This window comes from Frieseomelitta varia, unplaced genomic scaffold (genome assembly GCF_011392965.1).
Source record: "Frieseomelitta varia isolate USP_RPSP 00005682 unplaced genomic scaffold, Fvar_1.2 scaffold_791, whole genome shotgun sequence".
NCBI classification, from domain to species: Eukaryota; Metazoa; Arthropoda; class Insecta; order Hymenoptera; family Apidae; genus Frieseomelitta; species Frieseomelitta varia.
The window spans coordinates 401,369-423,261 of record NW_025110580.1 but is presented as its reverse complement, the minus strand read 5'-3'; the positions used below and the strand labels follow the sequence as shown (position 1 = coordinate 423,261).

The 21,893-nt window shown below is 38.6% G+C and overlaps 4 protein-coding genes across 11 annotated transcripts; 2 read left to right on the top strand and 2 right to left on the bottom strand.

Moving 5' to 3' along the window:
* The first annotated feature begins 435 nt into the window (after window positions 1-435).
* LOC122535990 (pleckstrin homology domain-containing family G member 5-like) lies at window positions 436-14,003 on the top strand. Of its 5 annotated transcripts, XM_043667966.1 has the most exons (15): window positions 436-560; window positions 1,892-2,028; window positions 6,709-6,788; window positions 8,586-8,856; window positions 9,621-9,766; window positions 10,106-10,417; window positions 10,506-10,655; window positions 10,748-11,008; window positions 11,082-11,333; window positions 11,448-11,662; window positions 11,736-11,924; window positions 12,014-12,240; window positions 12,600-12,826; window positions 13,266-13,525; window positions 13,624-14,003. In XM_043667966.1, the coding sequence occupies exons 2-14, from the start codon at window positions 1,932-1,934 to the stop codon at window positions 13,269-13,271; spliced, it is 2,433 nt and encodes an 810-aa protein (XP_043523901.1). In that variant the 5' UTR covers window positions 436-560; window positions 1,892-1,931; the 3' UTR covers window positions 13,272-13,525; window positions 13,624-14,003. The 5 variants fall into 5 exon arrangements, with proteins under 5 accessions (XP_043523901.1, XP_043523902.1, XP_043523904.1 ...); XM_043667967.1 differs by having other exon boundaries at window positions 11,754-11,924; window positions 12,600-13,525; XM_043667969.1 differs by having other exon boundaries at window positions 12,035-12,240; window positions 12,600-13,525.
* LOC122535991 (leucine-zipper-like transcriptional regulator 1) lies at window positions 9,359-18,646 on the bottom strand. Of its 4 annotated transcripts, none has more exons than XM_043667973.1 (10): window positions 18,074-18,644; window positions 17,321-17,656; window positions 17,104-17,218; window positions 16,872-17,038; window positions 16,250-16,811; window positions 15,720-16,167; window positions 15,475-15,653; window positions 15,113-15,397; window positions 14,849-15,031; window positions 9,360-9,514 (listed from the first exon to the last, which is right to left on the bottom strand). In XM_043667973.1, the coding sequence occupies exons 1-9, from the start codon at window positions 18,178-18,180 to the stop codon at window positions 14,912-14,914; spliced, it is 2,319 nt and encodes a 772-aa protein (XP_043523908.1). In that variant the 5' UTR covers window positions 18,181-18,644; the 3' UTR covers window positions 9,360-9,514; window positions 14,849-14,911. The 4 variants fall into 4 exon arrangements, with proteins under 4 accessions (XP_043523906.1, XP_043523908.1, XP_043523909.1 ...); XM_043667974.1 differs by having other exon boundaries at window positions 17,321-17,629; window positions 18,074-18,643; XM_043667971.1 differs by having other exon boundaries at window positions 9,359-9,514; window positions 15,475-16,167; window positions 17,321-17,629; window positions 18,074-18,645.
* A 3-nt stretch (window positions 18,647-18,649) lies between these two features.
* LOC122535992 (ADP-ribosylation factor-like protein 3) lies at window positions 18,650-20,151 on the top strand. Its single transcript, XM_043667975.1, has 4 exons — window positions 18,650-19,039; window positions 19,172-19,358; window positions 19,446-19,627; window positions 19,693-20,151. The coding sequence occupies exons 1-4, from the start codon at window positions 18,902-18,904 to the stop codon at window positions 19,918-19,920; spliced, it is 735 nt and encodes a 244-aa protein (XP_043523910.1). The 5' UTR covers window positions 18,650-18,901; the 3' UTR covers window positions 19,921-20,151.
* Window positions 20,152-20,284: 133 nt separating this feature from the next.
* On the bottom strand, window positions 20,285-21,327 carry LOC122535999 (nucleolar protein 16). The gene is made up of 3 exons (XM_043668005.1): window positions 21,116-21,327; window positions 20,714-21,041; window positions 20,285-20,644 (listed from the first exon to the last, which is right to left on the bottom strand). Exons 1-3 carry the CDS (start codon window positions 21,214-21,216, stop codon window positions 20,522-20,524), a joined length of 552 nt encoding a protein of 183 aa, XP_043523940.1. The 5' UTR covers window positions 21,217-21,327; the 3' UTR covers window positions 20,285-20,521.
* Window positions 21,328-21,893: the final 566 nt, after the last annotated feature.

The window sequence follows — 21,893 nt, the reverse complement described above, 5'->3', positions numbered from 1 at the left end:
ATTTGCACGGCTTATCAGGCACGCCGAAAATTTCCCAATCGACGAAAAGCCCTGTCTTTCACATATCAAGCCCCGGACACGTTTTCACCATGTATATTAACTGAAAATCAACCCACGTGCATAAAATCTCGCGCGTAAACTCCGCGATAAATCAAACTCATCCTCTCAAGCTGGCTCAATTTGAATTTTCGAAATATCCGGCTGGAGAAGCAATTACCAAACGTTACGTAAATCAAAGAGTTTCGCACGTTCCGCGGAACGTTCCTGCCAAATTCATCGCCTGTAGTATTCTTGAGTTCCACTTCCGAATCCGCGCACCGTAATCCAAAGTTAGACGAACAGAATGCTTGAACTCTCGGCTCGATAGTTCCAAGATCGTTTGGTAACGTCAGGCTTCCTCAAATAATTGCGCTTCAGCAATGTCGTGAAACTTGCAAAAAATAATGAATTTTTCAGGTATCCAGCAGCGAGTTCTTCAGCGTCAGCTTCGACCTCTCGGACGATTCGGGCAGTCTGGACCGAGATGAGCTTCTACCTGCTACGAAGGGCACCTACTTGGCGTAAGTTCATATATGTATCTTCGGTCTGTATTCGAAATTCGGTTTGAATGTAACAAACGTGTATTCTTAATACACGAGTCTTTTAGTTGAGGGAATCCTCGAATTTCGCAGTTGTACTGTGACAAAGATTTTCGTCCATTTCACAGTCAATATCATAATTATGTTCGCAACATTTGAAGGAATTCTGAAACTGCAGGACAATTAGTAAGATACGTATAAAATTCGCAGAACAGTCAACTTGTTCACTTTCTCAATGAACCTCGATATTCAGTTAATTATTAGACGATTAAAATTTTTATATTTATTTCTAAATGTAAAATTCAGCGCGGTCGATCTTCGTTGTATTAACAAGCGGTCGAGCAATTATCGGGCTGCGGGGGCGGAAAAGAAAAGCGACGACGAAAAGTGTCAGCAACGTGTCACGAACAAATGAAACTTCGAACGATTTACGCGCTCGTAAAAATAGCGACCGTAATTCGAAGAAATTCCACCGAAGGAAAAGACTCGGGGCTCAACGTGAATTTAGTGGCAATCTCGCGAGACAAGGCCGTCCCCGAACGAGTCTCTTCGAGGGACTAGGCTCTTGACATCGCTTAATAATCGTCCGTAAATAATGAGAAATACCGGCAACGATCCTTTGTGGAGCTTCCGATGTAATCTTATGAAAGTTGCTCGCTCTTTACGACGGCGTTACAACGCAAAGTATCGCGGCCAATTCACGCTTAGGTACTTTCAGACTGGGGTATTTCTCGAAAGGCTATTACGCGGAGGCGCGTTGGCACGTTGTTGTTGTTGTTGTTGTTGTTGTTGTTGTTCCACTTGCTCATTCCAAGCCGTGTTCATTTTTCACATGTGCATATTAGAGTGCAAAATTGCAAAGTTCCACGAATGCATAAGAATCTCAAGTGTGTTTAGAATATTTAGTAGCAAAGAGCAGTCATTAAAATCAATTATCTACGCGAAACAAAAAAGTGGAGAAACTTGGCGGTATAGCGCACATTCCTTTTTGAAAATTTCTTTACTCAAATAAACTTTTATTTAACAAGACGCTGAATGCTTTGTACGTCATTGGCTTCTGAAATAAATTATTTGTTCACCTATTACCAAATGACAAAGGATCATTGCCAAAATTTAGATGTAAAATGTTGAGTTGATCGATCAACTACTTTTGGCCCGTGAACCGCTTAATTTCTGTTTCGTCAATGATTCAAAATTACGTAAAGGAGCGACATACCTATACAGATTGAAGGCAATTTGCTTCGTTTGTTCGATCATGTTCACTCCGTGAAATTGAATTACATCGATAAAGCTCCGCGAAACGTTTGTTACAGGGAGGCGTTGAACGCTGCCTGCGAGAGGCGCGGAATCGACATGTCGCGGATCGAGGTATTCGATGGCTTCTCGCAGTCGTTGCCGATCCATACCACGGAAACTTCGAGCCTTGGTGGGAAATATTTACGAGTAACAGGTGAATATGCGAATGGTTACGATGGAGGAATTATCGCAGGTCTTTTTCTTTCAGCTTCGTTGAAAATTATCGAATAAAAAGCCGAGGTTAAATATAAGATTAATTCGGCTTCTAAGACTGAACTAAAATCCATAAATGGAGGTTATATTTGAGATGAACGAGGCCTGATAAATTTCGAAATTCCAATAATCTTTTTAAGAATCTCAAAGACCTCGCGTTCGCGAGACGCGCATATTCTTTCCACGTGCAACCGAATCGCCACGTATGTAGCGGTAGTCCCTTATCGGTAGTCCAATATAAGCATCCGCTTCACTGTCTCCCTCGTGGTCCATGCAAATTTTCGCTGCCACGGTAAGGTTATAAACTTCGCCATCGATATCGCGGGACTCGGATAATCCGGTATATTTATTGTATGCACCGGGAAAACAGTGCGGGGCGATTAAAAGAAACATCGAACGCAGGCGGTGAAAGTTGCTCGTTATCGCGAAAGTTCGCTCGTTAAACGCTCGAGAAACATTTGCATTCGCCGGGTTCGCGATCTGCCGCTGCCCGGGTCGCAACCTTCGACCAGTTGAAGGTGACGGTTCGACGAGGAGGCGAGCGGCGTGAGCACGAATACCGTCTCTATAATTCATGCGGAACCGATATAACAGATAGGATCGTGGCCGCGAGATTGAAACTGGTCCTAATTGATGTTCGACCGTGCACGCGACGAATCATCACTGCGAAATTGATAAGTTAAACGGTCCGAATGAGCCTGGCCGTCCCCGTGATCGTCCGTGTGAACACGCGATCGTAATTGCATCGCGCTCGTTACCGAGCCTGGACTTCGAGTCGCATCGTGTGCATACGTCGGTGACGTACGAGGTGAAGAGTCAGTCGACTATTGCAGGAAAAAAAGGATTATGTCGAGGTGATTTGTAGTTGAAAGGGGAGTGATTGGTATTTTCGTAACGTCTCGTCGATTATTTGACTGAATCGAATTTTGTATACTAAATGATCTGAATCGTTTGAGGGTTGAAATTACGAACAAAAAAGTGGAAACTGTCCAATGAAGCATCAGTTATGTCGAAATGAGATTTTCTACAATTCGAACATATATGGTACGCTTAAATCTATCATTAATTTTGAGTTTAATTAAGCAAATGACAAGATTGCAAATAATAATTGTCATTTTCGAGAATCTCATTTTGAAATTGTCATTTAAAAGTGAACAAATATGAAGGAAGATCGTGTCTTAATATACTGTCAATTAACTATCGATATGTACAATTACTATGTCACGATGATGTCTCGATGAAAAGGACTTTAGAAAGGAAAGATGACACTTTTTCATTGATAACAAAAAGGATATGGGATGAATGGATAAATAGATCAAAACAAAAATAGATCTGTTGTGAGAGAGAAAACCTTTAATTCGAGCTGCAGACTTCGTCTGAGAATAATCGGGTCGTACTACTTAGAACGCTTGAAAAGAACAAAATCTTTTGATCAAATTATAACGCATGATCGTATTGTGTTACGTTACACGAAACATTTTGATCTCGTTGAATTTCATTGTCATTACGAGGCTGGACTGGTTATATTATGTTGACACTGCGGACATTTACTACAAACACAGACGATTTGAACGGTACGTAATTCATTAGATTAACAAACCACAATATTTCACGAGAACTACTCATGCCGTGTATTAATTTGTTAGTAAATGTACATTTGCAAATACCAACTGCGCACGTTTGCAGTAAATACGTAAATTGCTTTTATCTACAAATTCGGACGCGATAGTCGCGTGCCTGTTAACGCGTGTAATGCGAAAAAATAATATCTAAATTAATTTCCTACATTTTCAGTTGTATCCATGAGAGCATGAATTTGGCAAAAAATCCACTGGTGTACTCGTTGCAGTGCATCGATTAGATTTAATAAAATTTTCGCGCAACGTACACGCCATCGTCATGTAAAAATCTTTCGAGCGAAGTGTCGCGATATTCTCACGAGCCACTGTCCACGCGAAATTTTATTTATCGAAATTTATCCCGACGTCCATTGACGGCAATCCCCGTCGATTCTCACGCGCTGATAAATCTCGGCCATCGGCGAATCAAATGTTTGCCTAAGCTATTTGCGTGTTATTACACAAATTCGTTGAAAATCACGATCGTTTCAAAGGAAGGAAGAACCGAGGGAATTTCGCGAACCACGCAGACAGAAACTAGAAGAATTTACCTTTGCCATTCGATCATATTAAATCGACTGTGCACATCGCGCGGCGCTACAAAAGCGGACGTGAAACGGCAGAAATGTTTCGAATCGTCGACAGGAATTATTTATATCAAGTTTTTTTCTCTTTTTTTCCTTTTTTTCAACCGTTGTGACGCGCGAAATCGATTTTTATCGTTGTTCCACGTAAAACGCGATATGCCATCTACAACAATATAGGATAGCAATTAAATGAAAAAAAAAAAAAATAGAGAGAGAAGAGAAAGCGAAAGAAAATGAGACGATGGATTTGTATGGGCACGTGTCACGCGATGAATCGTGGGCTGTAATAACATCGTGAAAGGCTACAGAAAGGCTATAACTCATGGTGGTTGGCTAATTTGTCTAGTGCCCTTGGGAGTACACGTTGAAAGGGATTTGCAAAGACTCGAACACCCAATTTCTTTTTTCTGCTTCGATCGCGAGCAAATTTCGGAAATTTCTCCTGCTTTCTTGCTCGATGGGATGACGTTAAATATCGGGATGGCAAATGGATATCTCGTCACGAAGCAACATGGCAACATTTAACACGATTAATTGTAACCAGTTGTAACAATAGACGTGCACGTAACACAACCAATCTCCATTTGCAGTTGTCAGGGGAAGTTCGATGGAAATTTCCACTGTGCGATCCGTTGAATTTCGATTTAATGAATTTTAGTCAATTTTAACCCATCGTGAGGGGAACAGCAATGTTCAAGCTGCGGATTTTTATATGCGTTTACCGAAAATCGACGAGCGATCGTTTGGATCACTGACGTGGAAAACTACGTTAAACATTCAAAACAGAATATTCGGTAGATTAAACGATTCTCTAGGTTCTCCAGGAAATGTTGATCTTTGCCAGGTTGATTTAACTGGACAAATGTTTCAAGTATTTCTCTTGTTCTGCGCGGTAAGAGTGGGAAGTAAGAATGAGAAAAGAAAGGTAGTAAAAAACGTGGAAGCGTGAAACGTACTGGCGAGGGAAAAGGGAACAGGGTCGAAATAACTTTACGTCGTTCGAACGAAGAAAAATTTCAGAATCGTTATTTCTCCTCGTGTTTTCTCGCGAGTTGAGGCAACGTGGACGGGACGGCTCTTGGCGAAAACCGCCAAGCTAAAATACCTTGTTAAAATCAAATTCCGTGCTCGGCCGGTCCTCGTTCGACCATATTTTCACATTTTCCCGCGGATTTTGATTCTGATTGTTTCCGGCAAGCAACGTTTTAACGACAAACATTATTTCCAGCCCGTCTCTCTCGGATCTAGAAACACGAGAAGAAACGAAATTGAAAAATCTTTCCCGTTCTGTTTCGCCGTCGCGTGGTCTACTTTGTTCTATTTTTCGAAATCCGCGCGACAAATTTAGAGTCTCGACCTAACCTTGCCGCGTCCTTGAGCTCCGAGGCAAGCAACCCTCCGAAAGAAACGTCGCGTCGATTGACGCAAGCGATTTTAACGCGCGAACAGAGGCTCTCGCCCCATTACTCACCGGTTTCGGATGGCTATCGCCCTTATAATAACTACTCTTTGGCGCCTTACACCGAAACGCTCGCCATTTCCCGCAGGAACACAGCGCTAACGAGGGGGAGAAAACGCGCGATCAGATACAGCCGCTTAAACGCAAGTGGGAAACGTCCGTCATTGGTCGGCCGGCCACGCGAGACTGTCACGAACATCGATAACGCGCTGTCTGTTTCCACTGGAACAAACTTGAACTCGTCGTGAAGCTTAATTCCTGGAATTCCAGGCTTGTTTATCAATCTGAAATATCAATCTTGACGTTTACCGCTTCCACACTGACTGGCGAAGCGACGCTTTCAAAGATACACACAATATTTATTGTGTGTGTTGCGTAAAGTAAATTTTGAAATTTTATTAATTAACCATTGTATACTTGCATTCAGTGAAATTTTAATCAGCACGAACGATCATCTCAAGTATCATGATAAATCATAGAATGATGAGAATGACGTTGAGAACATTCAAGTTTATTGATATTTAAATATGCATATGTTCTCCGATTTATTTCACTGAACTCGAGATCTCGTTGAAAATTTCACATTGTTTCACACAATACGCAGAATATATTCGAGAAAAATTTGCGACGAACGTTCGACCACTTTCGCGAGCAGTTGTTATAGACATTTCTCGCGAGGAACTTGTTCCGCCATTAAACTGTCATGGAAAAATCTTTCCGAGCGTTGTAAAGCTGTACAAACAAAGTTCCGAAAGTAATCGTCGGTTCCTTCCGATCTTCCTCTTTTCTTGCCCCTTGTAAAATCGATTGGAACGGAAGCGGATGACAAACGACTACAGAGAGAGAAAAAGAGAGAGAGAGAGAGAGAGAGCTGACTACGAGCGCTCTGTATATCTCGCGGAGAACTTTAGTTTTCCAAGTGCATTCAAACACGGCTGTTCGTTTTTCTGTTCCAGTTAAGGACAACGACAAATCGAACTCGAGATCGTCGAGCCAGAGAAGCAACCAAAGTGTCTCCCTGAGAAAGGCGAGCGGGGTAAGGTTTTCGTGATAGTTGCCCGAAAGTAAAACGAGGTACCGTTTAATTCCTCTAATGGAACCTCGAACACGTCCCGACCTCGGCCGAAAGCGGCCGAAGAGGAGTGAATCAACGGCTGGGAACAAAGTTCGCTTGCTTGTCAGTAGATTGCGGATCTTCGTGCAATTTCACGTTTTTACGAACTGAGAAATAAAGAAGCGCGCGAACCTGAATAGAAATACCTCTCCACCGCGAAATATTACGACAAATAAACTCGATCTCATTAGCGTAATAAAGTATAGTATAAAGTATAGTTTCAATATTACCAGCAGCGTGTGATAAAATATACAAAATATTAATTGCACAATAGAGTATGAAAATATTCTACTTGTAATGATGTTTAGCAAACGAAACGAATATCTGCATTTTTGTATCTCTAAATCTCTCAGCACGTAAAAACCCGCAATCTACTTGTCACGTCTCCGTTTCTTTGTCATCTCTATGTACGAATCTTGAGGTCTCACCTCCCGCGCGTCATCCTTCTCTTCGTTCGACAGTCAATCCTCGCTCGTCTCGTTTCGATTGGCACCGATTTTTTAATTAGCGCGGATACGGCGGAAAAGGCGACTCAAACGAAACGTTCGCCGGTCGCTCGGCTCCTCCGGCAGCGCATTTCCCCGAGGTGTTTGATATCGGCTGGAAGCCGATGGCTCATTGTGCGCCGAGGCGAAAGCTGACACACATTCTCGCCTATCGTCCTCTCTCCCTAATCTTCGATCGACCAACGCACCGACCGTGCCGACCTACGTGGCTTTAATAAGTCGGCGGACAATGCAACGACATCGGAGGATTTCTTGATCCTTGACCCGCCGCCCACGCGACTGAAAGACAAATCACGAAACGAACCACTCCGCTCGGCCGCGAACAATATCCGCCGGGCTCGATAATCGATGCTGATCCTCTTATTACACCGGCGTGCCAGATTCTAATGAATTCACGCGGACAGGAACGCGATCCCCTCGTCAATTTTCGGCGTAATACACACACACACACACACACACGTGCATCGTGTGTACGTCATGTTTGTCTATCGTGTTACGATGCCTGTCAGTAATCTGCAAAATGGACACTTAACAATGGTCGGATGGTCCTTTTCACTGCGCGATTCTAATTAGCAGATCGTGGATTGCCAATTACTCGTGCATTTGGGGAAGATTAAAGACATATTTCAGAATATATTTCTCTTTAGTTGATGCTGATACTGATTTCGAAGTTATTCTGTAAAAATGATTCGAAAAATACAACGAATCTAAACGAGTGACTTTTCCAATTAGGTGTAAAAATGAAAGATATATCTGATTTAACCTGAGATCGTTTCCCGACGAAAGATATATCTGATTTAACCTGAGATCGTCTCCCGTCTCCCGAAAATTGAAGTTTGCTCGAACAGATTCAGAGAGTCATCTCGATTCCTGCTGCTGGAACAAGAAATTTATCTTCGTTATATATCGCGATTGTTATAACATCGCCGTTTAATCAGCGATCACATCTGCGTTTCTGGTATAACAGATGTTCTTCCACCGCAACGTCGAAAACTACTAGACGAGGGAAACCGCACGTGCTACGACGCGCGTTGTCTTCCATTTAGAGAGTAACTCGAATGTCCGATTATTGCCAGAAACAACTACTTCCTCCCGACCGCGCGTTCGTTAAGTGACCAGATATATCTTTGAGTAACTCGCGAACTGCGAACTATTCGATGTAATTCGGATATTTTACGTGGAAGACAAATTATTCGTGTGGTTCGTTTCGCAGAGTTATCGGTGTCGTAGCGGTCGTTTCTTCAGCGTTTCGACAGAGGATTCGAGCGTCGACTCCGAGGTCGGTGGCAACACCACGCTGACGTCTGGTCGGAGCTCCGCTGGGGCTGCGGGGCTCAAGACCAGCAAACAGCGATGGAGTGGCTTCTTCACCAACACCAAAGGCACCAAACTCGATCTACTTACCGCTCAGCTGGACGATTACGACAAGCATGGAGTGCCGAAACTTTCCGAACTGTCTTACGAGCTCACCTTCAACGAAGATGGTGAGCAATCTCTCGATTAATAATTTCGTCACAGGATTGCCAAATCCTGTTTCAGTGTTCAACTTTTGAGAATATCAACGAATAAGTAGACAGTGGACTCTTATGCGTTCATAGTGGGAAACTGAAAGTTGCGACATGCAAGATATTTATTGCAATAGATAAAAAACATATTTCTATTTAAGTTTCACTTAAAACTTTAGTTCATGAAAATATCACAGCCTATAACATGTAATGGCAAATCTAAAAATGGATATGAATATTTTTGAAAATTTGTGCAATGTGTTTTGTCCCATTGCAACTTTATGGATATTTTATTCCACGTAATATTAATCATTAGAATTCGCTACTTTATCCATTCTATATATCGGTGTCATACACGAATGATCTGTAATTAAAATAGCACGATGGTAGAATGATAGAGGGAAAAGGAAACTTAAACACTTTCTGTACAACGATCTTGTATCTGTACCCAATAAATTATGTTACATTGAGAAAGATTTCATATACATATTTATATAGCATTGATCGATGATTCTTTTTTTTTTTATATAATATAAATGATTGAATAAAAATTCTTTATAGTCACATTCGATGAGCTCACGTGTCGTTCGTGAACGTGAAATTTTTCCATCGCTTCGTAATGTTGAAACGTTGCGGGCTGAAAAAATAGAAAAACAGCGGAACATATAATAATTTCAATAAGAAAATATACGCTACGAACTTAATTACATGTTGATAAAATTGATAAATGAATTTTATTGCAGCCTTGTACAACTTAGAACACGACTGGCGCGATATCGTTCACAATTCGGACCAACTATCAGAAAAGCATCAACAACAGCAAACTGCTCTATGGGAGCTAGCTCAAACGGAAGTAGCTTACATAAAGACTCTGAAGGTCGTGACAGACGTAAGTATCCTGATAAATAGACTGCAATTTTTATGCAATTTATGAAAAATTTTAAGAATTCAGCATGCAAATATATAGGAAATACAATACTTATTAAAACTGGAGTACTTATTACAAATCTGGCGCGGATTTTTATGTAAATTCACATTTTTAAGAACTTGATTATAACACTTGGTGGTGAAAACAAGTTGCTTAAGCTACAACTTTCTTTAATTGCGTTCGTTAAAAAAAATTGGATAAAGACCCGCAGTTTACACTGAAAATATAAAACTCGATATTTCAGAAACTCGACGAGACAGAAAAAGGTACAGTTTTTCTAATTCCATTTGATACTTCCAGCTGTTCATGGCGTGTCTCTGCAGCCTGCAGGCCTCGAATATCCTGAACGAGGTCGACAGGACGAAGCTGTTCAGTAATATCCCTGAGATCTACGCCGCGAATCGCTACTTCTGGACTGAGTGCATTCTAGTGATGCTGAATACATCGAGGACCACTGGGCAACCGCTCGATCCTGGCCACCTTCTGCAAGGTTTCGAGACGTTTGAGCAAACGTTCGCACCTTATACCAGATACTGCGCGGAGCAAAGCAAATGTCAACAGTATTGCCGGGACCGTTTGAACGATAATCAGTTATTCACGGTCTATCTGGTGGTGAGAGTCTTGAAAAATTATTGTTATTAAAAGATGAGAATCTGGAGACTTATTTCATTGTGATTATATATCTCTCTCTGTTTGTCAGTGGTGTGAGACTCAAAAGGACTGCAATCGACTGAAACTGCTCGACATACTGGTGAAACCTATGCAGAGGTTGACGAAGTACTCTCTCCTCTTGAAGGCTGTTCACAAGAACACGGAGAACGAGGAGCAACGAGCAGAATTGACGCATATGGTAAGAAAGTAACACTACTTACTGAACAGCAACAGAGCTAACACTCTGTACAGTGTTAATGTTAATATCATTATAACGTCACTGTGAATCAGATCAAATCTGTCGACGACTTCGTGGCATCGGTGAATGCAGCCTTGAGGAGGAACGAAGAAACAGCGCGATTGGCCGGTGCCGCGTCTCGAATAGAGAGCTACGACGTGGTCGAATCTAGAGACGAAGAATTAGAGAAACTGATTAAAATTCACAGCACGTTCGACATTACTACCGTTCCAATGCCAGGCTGTCCGAAAGACAGCTTCAGAATACTTCTTCGCGAGGGAGATTTAAAGTTGAGGGATGCTGCTAGTAGCAAGGTAATCAAGCCATCACAACCAGACTGAAAATACAAAGAACAACTGTAAATTAAAAGAATAACTGTCCTCTCAGATGGAAGTACACGTGCTTCTACTGACAGACATGCTATTGATCTGCAAGCCATCGACCAAGAAAACTTCGTCCAGTGGGCTGGCTGGCACCGTCGGGGGCGGTTTGAAGATTATAAGACAACCGTACGTCATCGATCGTATCCGAATACACGAGTTGAAGGAGCCAAGTAGCTTAGGCTTGGTTTATCTGAACGAATACGGAGCGGCATCAGCTGCTTTGGTTCTCAGCGCTGGAGAATCAAAATTAGCCAAGGTGCGTTCGTGCGTCGAAACGTTTCTTTTTTTTCAAATCTAATCGCAATGGAGAAAATTAATGTACAATTATAACTGGGAGTTGAGATTGACGTTGTTTTATCCCACGTTTTAGTCTTGGATGGAGTCCATAAGGAAAGCTCAGCAACAATTCGCCTTGATGAAAGTGCCACCGCTTGGCAACACGATGAATTTAGGCACGGTCAGTAGACAACCGAGCACCTTCCTCGGTGAGGTGGAATTCGAGCCGGAGGAATGCGAGGGTATACCGAAAACACCTCGAGGAAGCAGCAGAGCGTCGAGAGTGAGCAGCCTCGCTCACAGTCATAGGTACAAGCTCCACTCTAATTTACAAATTTCAACAAAGCAGTAGATGAGGATATGAAATCTTTAGCCCTAATAGTCACGAAACTGCTTCTAGTGGAAGCATAGAGATGGAAGGTGTTTCGCCGGGAAGCAGCAGCTTCCTGCCCAGTTACAACCCAAGCAGAAATGTCAGCGTAGAGACGAGTGAACCGCCGCGCGCCTCGAGCGTATCGTCGGAAGAAGGAGGTGAGAGTTCTGGCCACAACCACAGACCCTTGCAAATAAGGTAAATACGTCGAGACCGTCCACAGAAACGTTCACAAATAACACATGTGTTTTAAATGCAATCTGACCAATATTTGACCGTTATTCTAGTCCTAACAAATTTGATAATAGACGATATCCACTGAGTAAGTCACCGACGCCTAACACGTTGAGCGTCCAAGTGCCGGCGTATTCTAGCTTGGGCCAATCGCTGCCAAATTTGACCCTAGCCACTTCGCCACAAACGTCAACCGTATCTCCGACACCGCCAAACTCGCTTCTAATCGTACCCCAAATAACAAAGAGCAAGGACACTTTGCTTTCACCAGGGCACCGAGGTAGCAATTACCCACGCGGGAGTATATCTTTTACAAGCCTTCTTACCCCTTAGAGGTCTGCTGCGACCATCTGACTCACCGGCCAACGTAGCACTGTGCATGCTTAACAGAAACTTAGAATAGGAGAATATAGAACGTTGAAAAATTGAGGGATCAAACGATACCGTGCCTAATTTATTTCTTCCTACTGCACTGACTTCCGATTTTCAGAAATAATTCATCCTGTTTTTCCCTTTTAAAAGCTTCTTCCGATCCCACGAACAACGATGTATCCACTGCTTGATATTAGCACGAAAGAAAAAAAAAAAAAAAGATAAATTGAATGAAGTTAGGATGTTAATTGAAAAAAATACCATTAGGTATCTCGTATCCACCACCGTCGCCCCCGAGAGGGGCGCTTAGAAGAGCGTTCGCGATTCCTCAATCGCGAAACCCACCTCTCGTTAAAACGAGACACATAAGCACGTCTGTGACACAGACGATTCAGCCTACCATGAACCTAGACGCGGAAGCTATCGAGGAGAGAAGAAGAAGGCTGGAACCTTCGCACCGAATGCCATCGACCAGCAGCATCGCGGAGGAAAAGGTTTACTGTTTCATCTAAGATTACGACAGGCAATATTAGTCTTTCTTATATTTTCTTCCATATTATATATATATATGTAGTCAAAAAAAAAATAATAATAATAATTCAGCAAGGTGTTTTATAAATATAAAATGACTAAATCAGCTTGTTCTTAGTAACGAAATTCTTTTGTAACACGCTGTACATCTCGTGAATATTCAAACGACACACAAACTGCACACATCAGCTAACGCTTCATTAATGATAAGATGGAAGCATACTGAAAATCAATACGAAGACATTCACGATACGCTTCTTCTTTTCCTTTGATTTTATGTAGAGCAGAAGAACGTCCCAGATTTTCAATTTGAAAGAAAAAAACATCATAGAACACCTTGTATTTCGACTTTCTTTTTTAAAACGAAGAACTTGGAGATGCATATATCTTGTTTTCTCTTAGAAATGACTAGAACTGGGATACAAGTGTAACCTGCCGAAAAGATAAATTGCTACGGACCATCTGCATTTGATGAGGGTGTACGTGATACGTCGTGTTTAGAAACAAGATGTTACTTTCTGTTGTCTGTATGCAAGTGCTGCACACACTTTCATGCAGGATCAGAAAAAAGGGTTTAAACAATTGAGAATGGATTCAACTTGAATAGGTGAACGTCTCGTACTCCCTGTGCCTACAATATGAATCGAGCAATTTTATAATCGGTGAGTACTCAGAATATTCCAGTCATTTTTGTGAAACGAGAAACATAAAAAAGAAGAAGATAATAAATTATATGAAATTAATTGCTAAATGCTTTCAGATTGGGGCCATTCGAAATCAACGTGAAGTTTGTACCACGACCGTATCATTGTAACTAATTTGATTCTAGCTGTGTAACTTTTAGATCTCATTTTGTAATGAACTCGTTGTGGCGGGTTGAGATGGCCACGTTTCAATATTACTCTAGTTCATTTAGAATTCTAAGCGACGAACAAAAAAAAGGCCTACCTAGCGTAATTAATATTACAACTATTTATCGTGATTTAAGTTTAGATGACTATTAATAGTTGGAGTAAGACGCCTTTAGAGCAACAATTTTAAACTAAACGAGTTCGAATTTTGTGAATTAACGATATAAAAAAACAGAACATTTAGAAAAAAAAAAGAACACACACGTAGAGAAAAATCACATTTTACGTAGAGAAAACAAAAAAGAAAAAAAAAAGAACAAGTTAATCTCTCGTACAAGCTTCGATTGACACACGATTATGGGAAGCACGAAACGAGAGCGAAAGACATGTTTACTTTAAGTACAAATTCTATTTCGCAATATTTTGTTCAAGAGACTGAACTAAAGTGTCGGGCTGTCGACGAATGTCACCTAACTAGAGACAACAATATGTAGAGAGAAAACAAGAGCAATGATTTTATACGAGCTCCTTTACATAATGTTTCTTTCAAATCCTCCCCTTCCCAAAATTTGCGCAGCTTGTATTAAGCTTAAAGTGTTAAATTTATCATTAAAAAAAATTGATTGTGCGTGTATGTACGATCATTCACGATCAAAGTCAAAATATAATACATAATTTATTAATCATGTTTCATTTAATATCCAATATCCAATACCTAATATTCCTTTATTTATTAATAATTTATTAAATCTAGTATCTATCAAAATCTTAAATTAATTCTTAAAGGTGATATTAACAAATTGACAACTGAAAGAAATCTTTTTATTAATCATCTTTCATACTCGTTGAATAAAGTAAATGTTACACTGGTGAGTTTAAGCGATCCAACAAATATTTTTTTATTTAATGTTTTCTTTTACAAGAGATTTTCAACAAATCATATACTTTATATACAAATAAATTAAATACTCTAAAGAGATCACAATCTTTGATACTAGCTTAGGTAGTATTCAACTTCTGCATTTACATACGCGCACGATATTTCAGATTTTTCAGACACTCATCTACTATGTATCCATAACCCAGAAGGTAAAAGATGTTGAATGTTGTTAGAATGCTGTATTGCACACTTACTTGAAAGCTCGAGGGCGAAGACAAGTCCCAACTATGGGGACAACGGTGCGAGCTCGAGATCCGTCAGCAATCATTCGCCATGTCCTGACATGTTCGTGCCTCGCTGCGTTCGTCAGCTAATGCTTCCAAAATATCCAATAAAAGTTCGCGACTTAATTGCTTTAACCTTGGTAGCCTCGCAACCTGTAACGAGGAAGAATTACATTTACGATAAAAGAAAAAGCTTCTTACGTGACGAAATACAAATTATTGCAATACACGTACCTTCGTAAAATGATGCACAATGAGATTCAACGCATATTTCTTCATATCAACAGCTTGCATTCTATCCGCAGCTTCTAAGATCTGTATAACGTTTTCAAACGTGACATTCATCTCGAGATTCTGCTTGCAAAACGCTTGCAATCGATTATTCGTAAAACCATAAAAAACTGGTGCGGTAAATAAGTATAACGAGTCTTCAGGTGGCATTGAAACGTCCGCGTAATAAATATACCTTAACAGAGAGTCGAATGACTCGGAAGATGGAACCATTTCACCAATTTGTACCTGCAGTATTGAAATTGTACGTATTGAATGTATTCAACAACAATAAATAAAGAAATATAGAAGAATCAGCAATTTACGTTCACTGTATTATTTTCAGGCATGAAAGATCGGAACATTCCCTCAAAATAGCCACACCGTGCGGCAAGGATGGCCTTATGAGCCGGAATTGGCACACCATCTAACATAAGCGTTATATCACAGAATTCTTTGCCGACACTTTTAAGAAATGCCTCCATGTCCTCTTCCAATGTTGAACCTACAATAAAACACGAATTCAAGTCAGAAAAATTATTATTTCGGGAATTATCTCGTCGAATTTTACCTGTAATAAGATCACAGTGTTTAACTACACCTGTTTGAGGTATCTGTCTTTTTCTGATAATTTCTACCATCAAAGGTTGATCCAAAGTCTCGAATTCTTTGCTCATAACAATCTGATTGTAATTAATTTCCTTCACGATAAAATTCAAGCACAACTCCTTTATAAAATGTAATTTTAAGGAAGCGGCATTATGCAATGCCTTCAAAACGTTAGCATTACTTATAGTCGCCTTCAAATATTGGACACATAACTGCTCTAATCGTTTCATATTGAATTGCAAAGCTAAGCGATAAACATCCATCATAAGCAGCACGATTCGATTGCTTAATGGGTCTTCAGCATGATTATTTGATCCGTCTTCGCTTCTTATTGTTGGATCAATACGATCGGTGTAAATATAATTCAGAACCATTTCAAATGCCTCTGGTACAGCATCTTTCAGTCTTACCTGAAGTAATAACGTAACAAATTATTGGTATTTTATAACAGATATCAAATGAATAGTTTTTCAATTTTAAAAATTTGCTTACTTCTAACAATGGCATATCTTTGATTGGTACATCCACAGTTCCAAATACTTCTTCTAAATGTTTCTCTCGTTTTTTTTGAGCTTTCCTAATGCGCGACCTAAGAAACTGTGAACGAGCTGCTACTATAACTATGTGAGCAGGTATTTTGGCTTCTGTATCGCCTACTATAAATTCTACATCACAGAAAAGACGTCCGTTCAACAACCTTCCGAAATCATCGTGCAATGTACATTTTGGATACGATGAAAATTGGAATCGATATGTCTCTCCGGATCGGACATTGTTGTCGACTGTTCCACCGAAAATGAACATCGCTTCTCCAATCACTGCCGCTGCATGAAACAGTCGACCAGAAGGAACTTGACTGTCAGCAGATGGCAAAATAATATTCCATGTTTGCGTATCGAGATCGTAGCAATGAAGATCGTTGGGTAACGTAGAATCAGCTGCACCGCCAAACACGTAAAGATGTCTATCAAAGCTAACCATGGTGTGACCATATCGTCGCGCTGGCGGAGGCGGGGCACCACGAAGTATGTGTTCCGTTGAAATTCGCGTCCAACTAGTGATATATATATCATCAAATACGATACAACTTCGAAATACAAAGCTATGAACTTACCGCTTTTCTTGAAAATGGAATTGAAAGAGGCTATTTGTGATCTTAGCTCCACTTTGGCCACTAAATACAAACATGCATTCACGTGCTACTGCAACAGGAAAATTACAACAGGTCGGTGGACAGTCACCAGACTGGACAACCTCCTCCCATACTCTTGGTTCTCCAGGCTAAAAATAATAAAAAAAAAGATCAATAATCTGTCATACTGTTTCAAATATACTGCATTACTTACTAATAATGATATTGTCCACATGTCATTTAATCTTGCATTGCCATCATAACCAGCAAATATCCACAATTTGTTATCATAGACAGCAGCTCCATGTGCAGATCTAGCTACAGGAATCCTACAAAGAAATGAAAAATTTATATTTTATATAATTGTGTGATGATAACTTTAAAAAGCACTAGAAAGTAAGAGAAAATTAAATGAAACAAGTGAAACATACTTCCCAATAAATTTCCACTCTGTCCATTGGCCATTTTGGAATCGGTACTCAAATAAGTCATTTTTATTAGTGAGATTCGAATTGGAATGTATGTCACCAGTGTAACCACCAAATACAAACATAGAAGAGTCATGCACAACTGCAGAATGATGATATCTTGGAGCAGGAGGTGTTCCTGTTGCAAATGCACGTCCCCAGGACTTTTCTTTCACATCAAATCTTAATAAATCATCCAACATTCTTTTACCATTGTCACCACCAAATACATACATTGCATCTTTGTAAGCTACAACAGTATGTTTGCTACGCCTGTGTATAATACAATACATTAAACTTCTGTATAAAAATAAAACTGTTTTCAACATAATATTTAATAAATGAAAGCAAAGAGCAATAACAAAATACCTTAGCCTATTGTCAATTGTATGTCACTAATACTACTGTATCTTAACTTATAAAGAGAAGAATTATATTGGTAATAATTAAAAACTCTACAAATCATTCATTATCATTTATTTATAATAATCAATTAACAATTACAAATAAACTCTTCGAAACAAAGTTATAGAAAGTAAATCAAGAAACTGGGAAATGCTGGATGTAACTGAAACACTGATACATAATTCTTATTATTGAAATGCTGCAACAAAACTGTTGTACGTTATGAAAAATTAAAGAAAGTTTCAAATAAATCAGAAAGATTGAAAAATAATGCATAATTCAAGTGATAAATTAAATCAATTATCAAATTACCTGGCACCAACAAATTCGTCGCATTCTGGCATACGTTGCCAACGATGGACAGTTTCGAAAGGACCAAATTCAAGAGTTAAACACTCTGCCATTGCAACGTTATCCATTTTTTTTTTCAATTGTTACTTCCAAATGGAATCACTTTGAAATTTGTTTAACCTGTACGGTAATGACTTGACCATAACCTTTATCCTCAGATCTTCGAAATACACGTCAAACAGAAACAAATCTATAACTGCATTCGAATGCAATGTTTCAATGATATCGCGTCGAAATGTTCAACATTTGTCGCATACTACTCATAATCTAAGCAAATCGCCGAATGGAGACAGAACTATCGTGCAGTCGCATCGATCGAGTCAGGTAGACTGCGGCCGAGAACGCAAGTTAAATTTACGTACAATTATTTCTCTCACGCATAACTAATGATGGACAATTGATAACAGCATTTCCTTTAAATTATACCTTACGATGTGTACGTTTGTCACTCACGTGTGTACAAAATGTAAAATACAAAAATCATCACGAGGAAATTGATTCTGTTCTCATCTTTCTTTTTTCTTTCCCGTCAGTAGTACCAAATTAATAGACGGCGCTTTCGAAAGAATTTTATCGTGTACCATTATAAATTCACTTAAATGCAGATAACATTGTAAACGCATTTCACAAATAATTACAATTACGTACACTTTGTTCGAACGATGTGATACGATGCATGTCATGCGGCGAGGTGACAAACCGTAAAACGAAACGTGCACACGGAATCCAAGCCGAGAAAGTCGGCTCTATCTCTCAGTCCTTTTCACCGAACATAACATTTCGAGAATAATGATACGAAATGTATTTCGAAACGGCCAGAAGATCTTTTGGATCAGTTGTACATGTATCGGCACGTACATTGCATACCGATATTGGAAAAAACGAGAATTTCTGGCAATAGACGAAGGTTTTGATGAGGTGTCTAAGGTTAGAGTTCTGTTTTTGTTGTTTGAGACCATTCCTAATTGTTTCAAACAATCGATTTTGTGATATCGGTCCGTTCGCGTTCACTCGCCAAATGTAATCTCAGTAACAAGCCTCGTTACCTTGCTTTTATAGATCGATGATAATCATGAAAAACGGGTGCTCCTGTTAGGTTTAGACGGAGCTGGGAAAACATCCATTATAAACCAAATATGCGTTGCGAACGGCGATGAAACTTCGTACACCGTCCCTTCGAAACCAACAGAAGGTTCTTCTGTATATAGAATAAAAAATGGGGTCTTATTTTACAATGTTTGGGATAGTATGTAAATCTTATTGTTCTACGGATTTTCACTTACAATATGATCACGTTGGTCAAATATGTAATTATTTAATGTTTTATTATTAGTTGGAGGTTCAGACGCTACTAGAAAATACTGGACTGCTTTCTTACAAGACACAGATTTGTTATTATTTGTAGTAGATGCGTCTGATATAAAAAAGTTATCTTCCGCTGCTTCTATTTTGAAACAATTGTTAAGTGATGCAAGAATGGATGACGTACCAATTTTAGTAGTTGCTAACAAACAGGTAAATGTTTTTGACAATGCTTATTCTAGAATTTACTGTGTCTAATATATTTGTATAAATATCAGGACTGTCCCAATGCTCTGAAACCAGAGGAAGTTAAGAAAGCGTTAGATTTATTAAGTATCTCTCCTCATAAACACAAAGTAGAAATAATTGGATGTCAGACAAGACCTCTTCCTGAAATGCCATCAGAAACAACTGAGTACACTTGGTACCATGCATCCATGGATTCTGTTAGAAAAAAAATATTCTATATGGCAAAAGATAATGTATCTGCTCCTATGTTTTGTTAAAAAATACTTTATATGAGAAAGCAAGAAAAACTAGAGGGTTAAGAGAAAGAAAAGGAGGAAGTAACAATATGCCTAATTCAGCATATTGTGTACAATTTTTCAATGAATATGATAACTACAGTTTGTCCAAAATGAACCTTTTTTAAAAAAAAGTAATTCGAGCTTTAAGAAAAGAAATGAATAAAAGTGCAATTTTTAAAGATTTTTCAGCATATGATCATTTAATTTTATAATACTTTTTATACTGTTTTTTCAATATATAGATATTTATTTATTTATTTCTTTTTTTTTGTTTTAATTATGCACAATAAATGCTACATTAATTTTTGTAACTGATATACAAAATAAAGACTTAGAGACTGTATTTAGAAATAAATATCAACTTTATTCATTTGTAACATACAGTATTATACATAACATATACATGATATGAATCTGTTTTTTATACAATAAGCATTGTTTTGCGTTGGCTAATGTTTTTGTACTTACCTAATTAACAATATTAATTAATTTATTCCTTTTATACTGCTATATTTTATATACGAATTTGTATTAAAATTGAAATATACTTGTGTTAAACAATATAAGAAACTAATTACTATTATGTGCTTTTGTTTTGAAGATATTCATTGTATTGCTCAGGGATGCCTTTAAATATTTTAATTTTAGCACGTATTTGTTTCCATGTTAATTGATTGTAATTCTTCTTATCTAGTGCCATAGCCTGTACCATAATTCATTTAATAATAAGTATTTTGAGTGTGAAATAAATTGCTGCGTAAAACAACATTACCTTGTAATCTTCTCCGTACTTGTCCATTAAGTAAGTAAGAAAGTATACTTGGCTATTTGGTAGCTTAAACATTTTCCTTCTTGGTAACTTTGCTTCTGCTTCAAGTTCTTGTGCCACATGTACTTTTGGAGGTATCATTTCAACATCTTCTTCTTCAGTTTGTAATTTATCTTCATCATTTTCGTCTTTTTTTTTTAATACTTCTTTAATAAGCTCTCTCTTTGTATTGGGTATCTGTAAAGCATCATTTGGATTATATGCTAATCCCATTTGATTCAAATTAGTCCGTGTGGATTTTGTTGCTTCCCACGATTGCTTTATTTGAGAACTATAAAAAATAAAATTTAACTTTATTTGTGTATGTCAATAATAAATCACGATGATGATTTTGGTTATATTTACCAATTTATTGTCGGCAGTTTTCGCAATTTATTTCGCAATCGTTTACGATTTACATTCATACGATATTTCTTTCTACGTTTCACCTTTCTAATTTTCGTCATTTTTATAAACTTAAATTACCACGTTGTTCTTAAACAGTCGGTGAATTTTTAATTCAAATTCACGTGTATAAATATTCAACTCTTAGCAATGTGGAAATGTATACTTCAAGTTGTATGATATGTTTTTGTCCCTAGTCTCTGGTTTATTCTTACAGAGAAATTTTCGCGGTAGAGTGGTATATCTGATGGCGCGCTTATATTTAAAAAGGATCACAAATATTTCATGAAATGAAATTTTTTATATTAAAACATAATAAATACATTTCAAACATGAAAGTTATTTATTTTACCCGTAAATTTATATTGAAGAATCGTATACAATACATTAAGGAATAGAAAGTTGAAAGAACGTGTCCCTTTCGAGAAATTTGGATTGAAATTTCCAGAAGTAGATCTATTAATCGATTGTTTCGTAAAAGTGGAGTTCCATAAAATTTGTCCTCGATTTCAATTCGTGGAACTTGATTGTCAAAGGTCCATCCATTATATGCTAATGTTCTGTTGGCTTTAAAATGGAAATGTCTTGCAGTCAATACATGATAGGGAAAGTCTTTTCACGAAGCACAATGATATTTGAACACGATCCACTTCCATTGTTATTTTGTGGTCTTTTGTTATCATTCTCTATAGAAATACTATTTTACAATGGTCATAAAACAAGCAGGATTTTGCAATTT

What these genes read in the sequence shown, in the direction of transcription:
- LOC122535990 (XM_043667965.1), top strand. Translation starts at nt 1,932, where the DNA reads ATGTCGCGGATCGAGGTATTCGATGGCTTCTCGCAGTCGTTGCCGATC. An exon ending in GGGATGCTGCTAGTAGCAAG is followed by an intron (nt 11,009 to 11,081) that starts GTAATCAAGCCA and finishes CTGTCCTCTCAG; the next exon opens with ATGGAAGTACACGTGCTTCT. An exon ending in GCTTTCACCAGGGCACCGAG is followed by an intron (nt 12,241 to 12,599) that starts GTAGCAATTACC and finishes AAATACCATTAG; the next exon opens with GTATCTCGTATCCACCACCG.
- LOC122535991 (XM_043667972.1), bottom strand. Translation starts at nt 18,180, where the DNA reads ATGGATAACGTTGCAATGGCAGAGTGTTTAACTCTTGAATTTGGTCCT. An exon ending in TGTGGACAATATCATTATTA is followed by an intron (nt 17,039 to 17,103) that starts GTAAGTAATGCA and finishes TATTATTTTTAG; the next exon opens with CCTGGAGAACCAAGAGTATG. An exon ending in TTGTGCATCATTTTACGAAG is followed by an intron (nt 15,032 to 15,112) that starts GTACGTGTATTG and finishes TCCTCGTTACAG; the next exon opens with GTTGCGAGGCTACCAAGGTT.
- LOC122535992 (XM_043667975.1), top strand. Translation starts at nt 18,902, where the DNA reads ATGATACGAAATGTATTTCGAAACGGCCAGAAGATCTTTTGGATCAGT. An exon ending in GTTTTGATGAGGTGTCTAAG is followed by an intron (nt 19,040 to 19,171) that starts GTTAGAGTTCTG and finishes TTGCTTTTATAG; the next exon opens with ATCGATGATAATCATGAAAA. An exon ending in TAGTAGTTGCTAACAAACAG is followed by an intron (nt 19,628 to 19,692) that starts GTAAATGTTTTT and finishes TATAAATATCAG; the next exon opens with GACTGTCCCAATGCTCTGAA.
- LOC122535999 (XM_043668005.1), bottom strand. Translation starts at nt 21,216, where the DNA reads ATGACGAAAATTAGAAAGGTGAAACGTAGAAAGAAATATCGTATGAAT. An exon ending in AAACTGCCGACAATAAATTG is followed by an intron (nt 21,042 to 21,115) that starts GTAAATATAACC and finishes TATTTTTTATAG; the next exon opens with TTCTCAAATAAAGCAATCGT. An exon ending in AGTACGGAGAAGATTACAAG is followed by an intron (nt 20,645 to 20,713) that starts GTAATGTTGTTT and finishes ATTATGGTACAG; the next exon opens with GCTATGGCACTAGATAAGAA.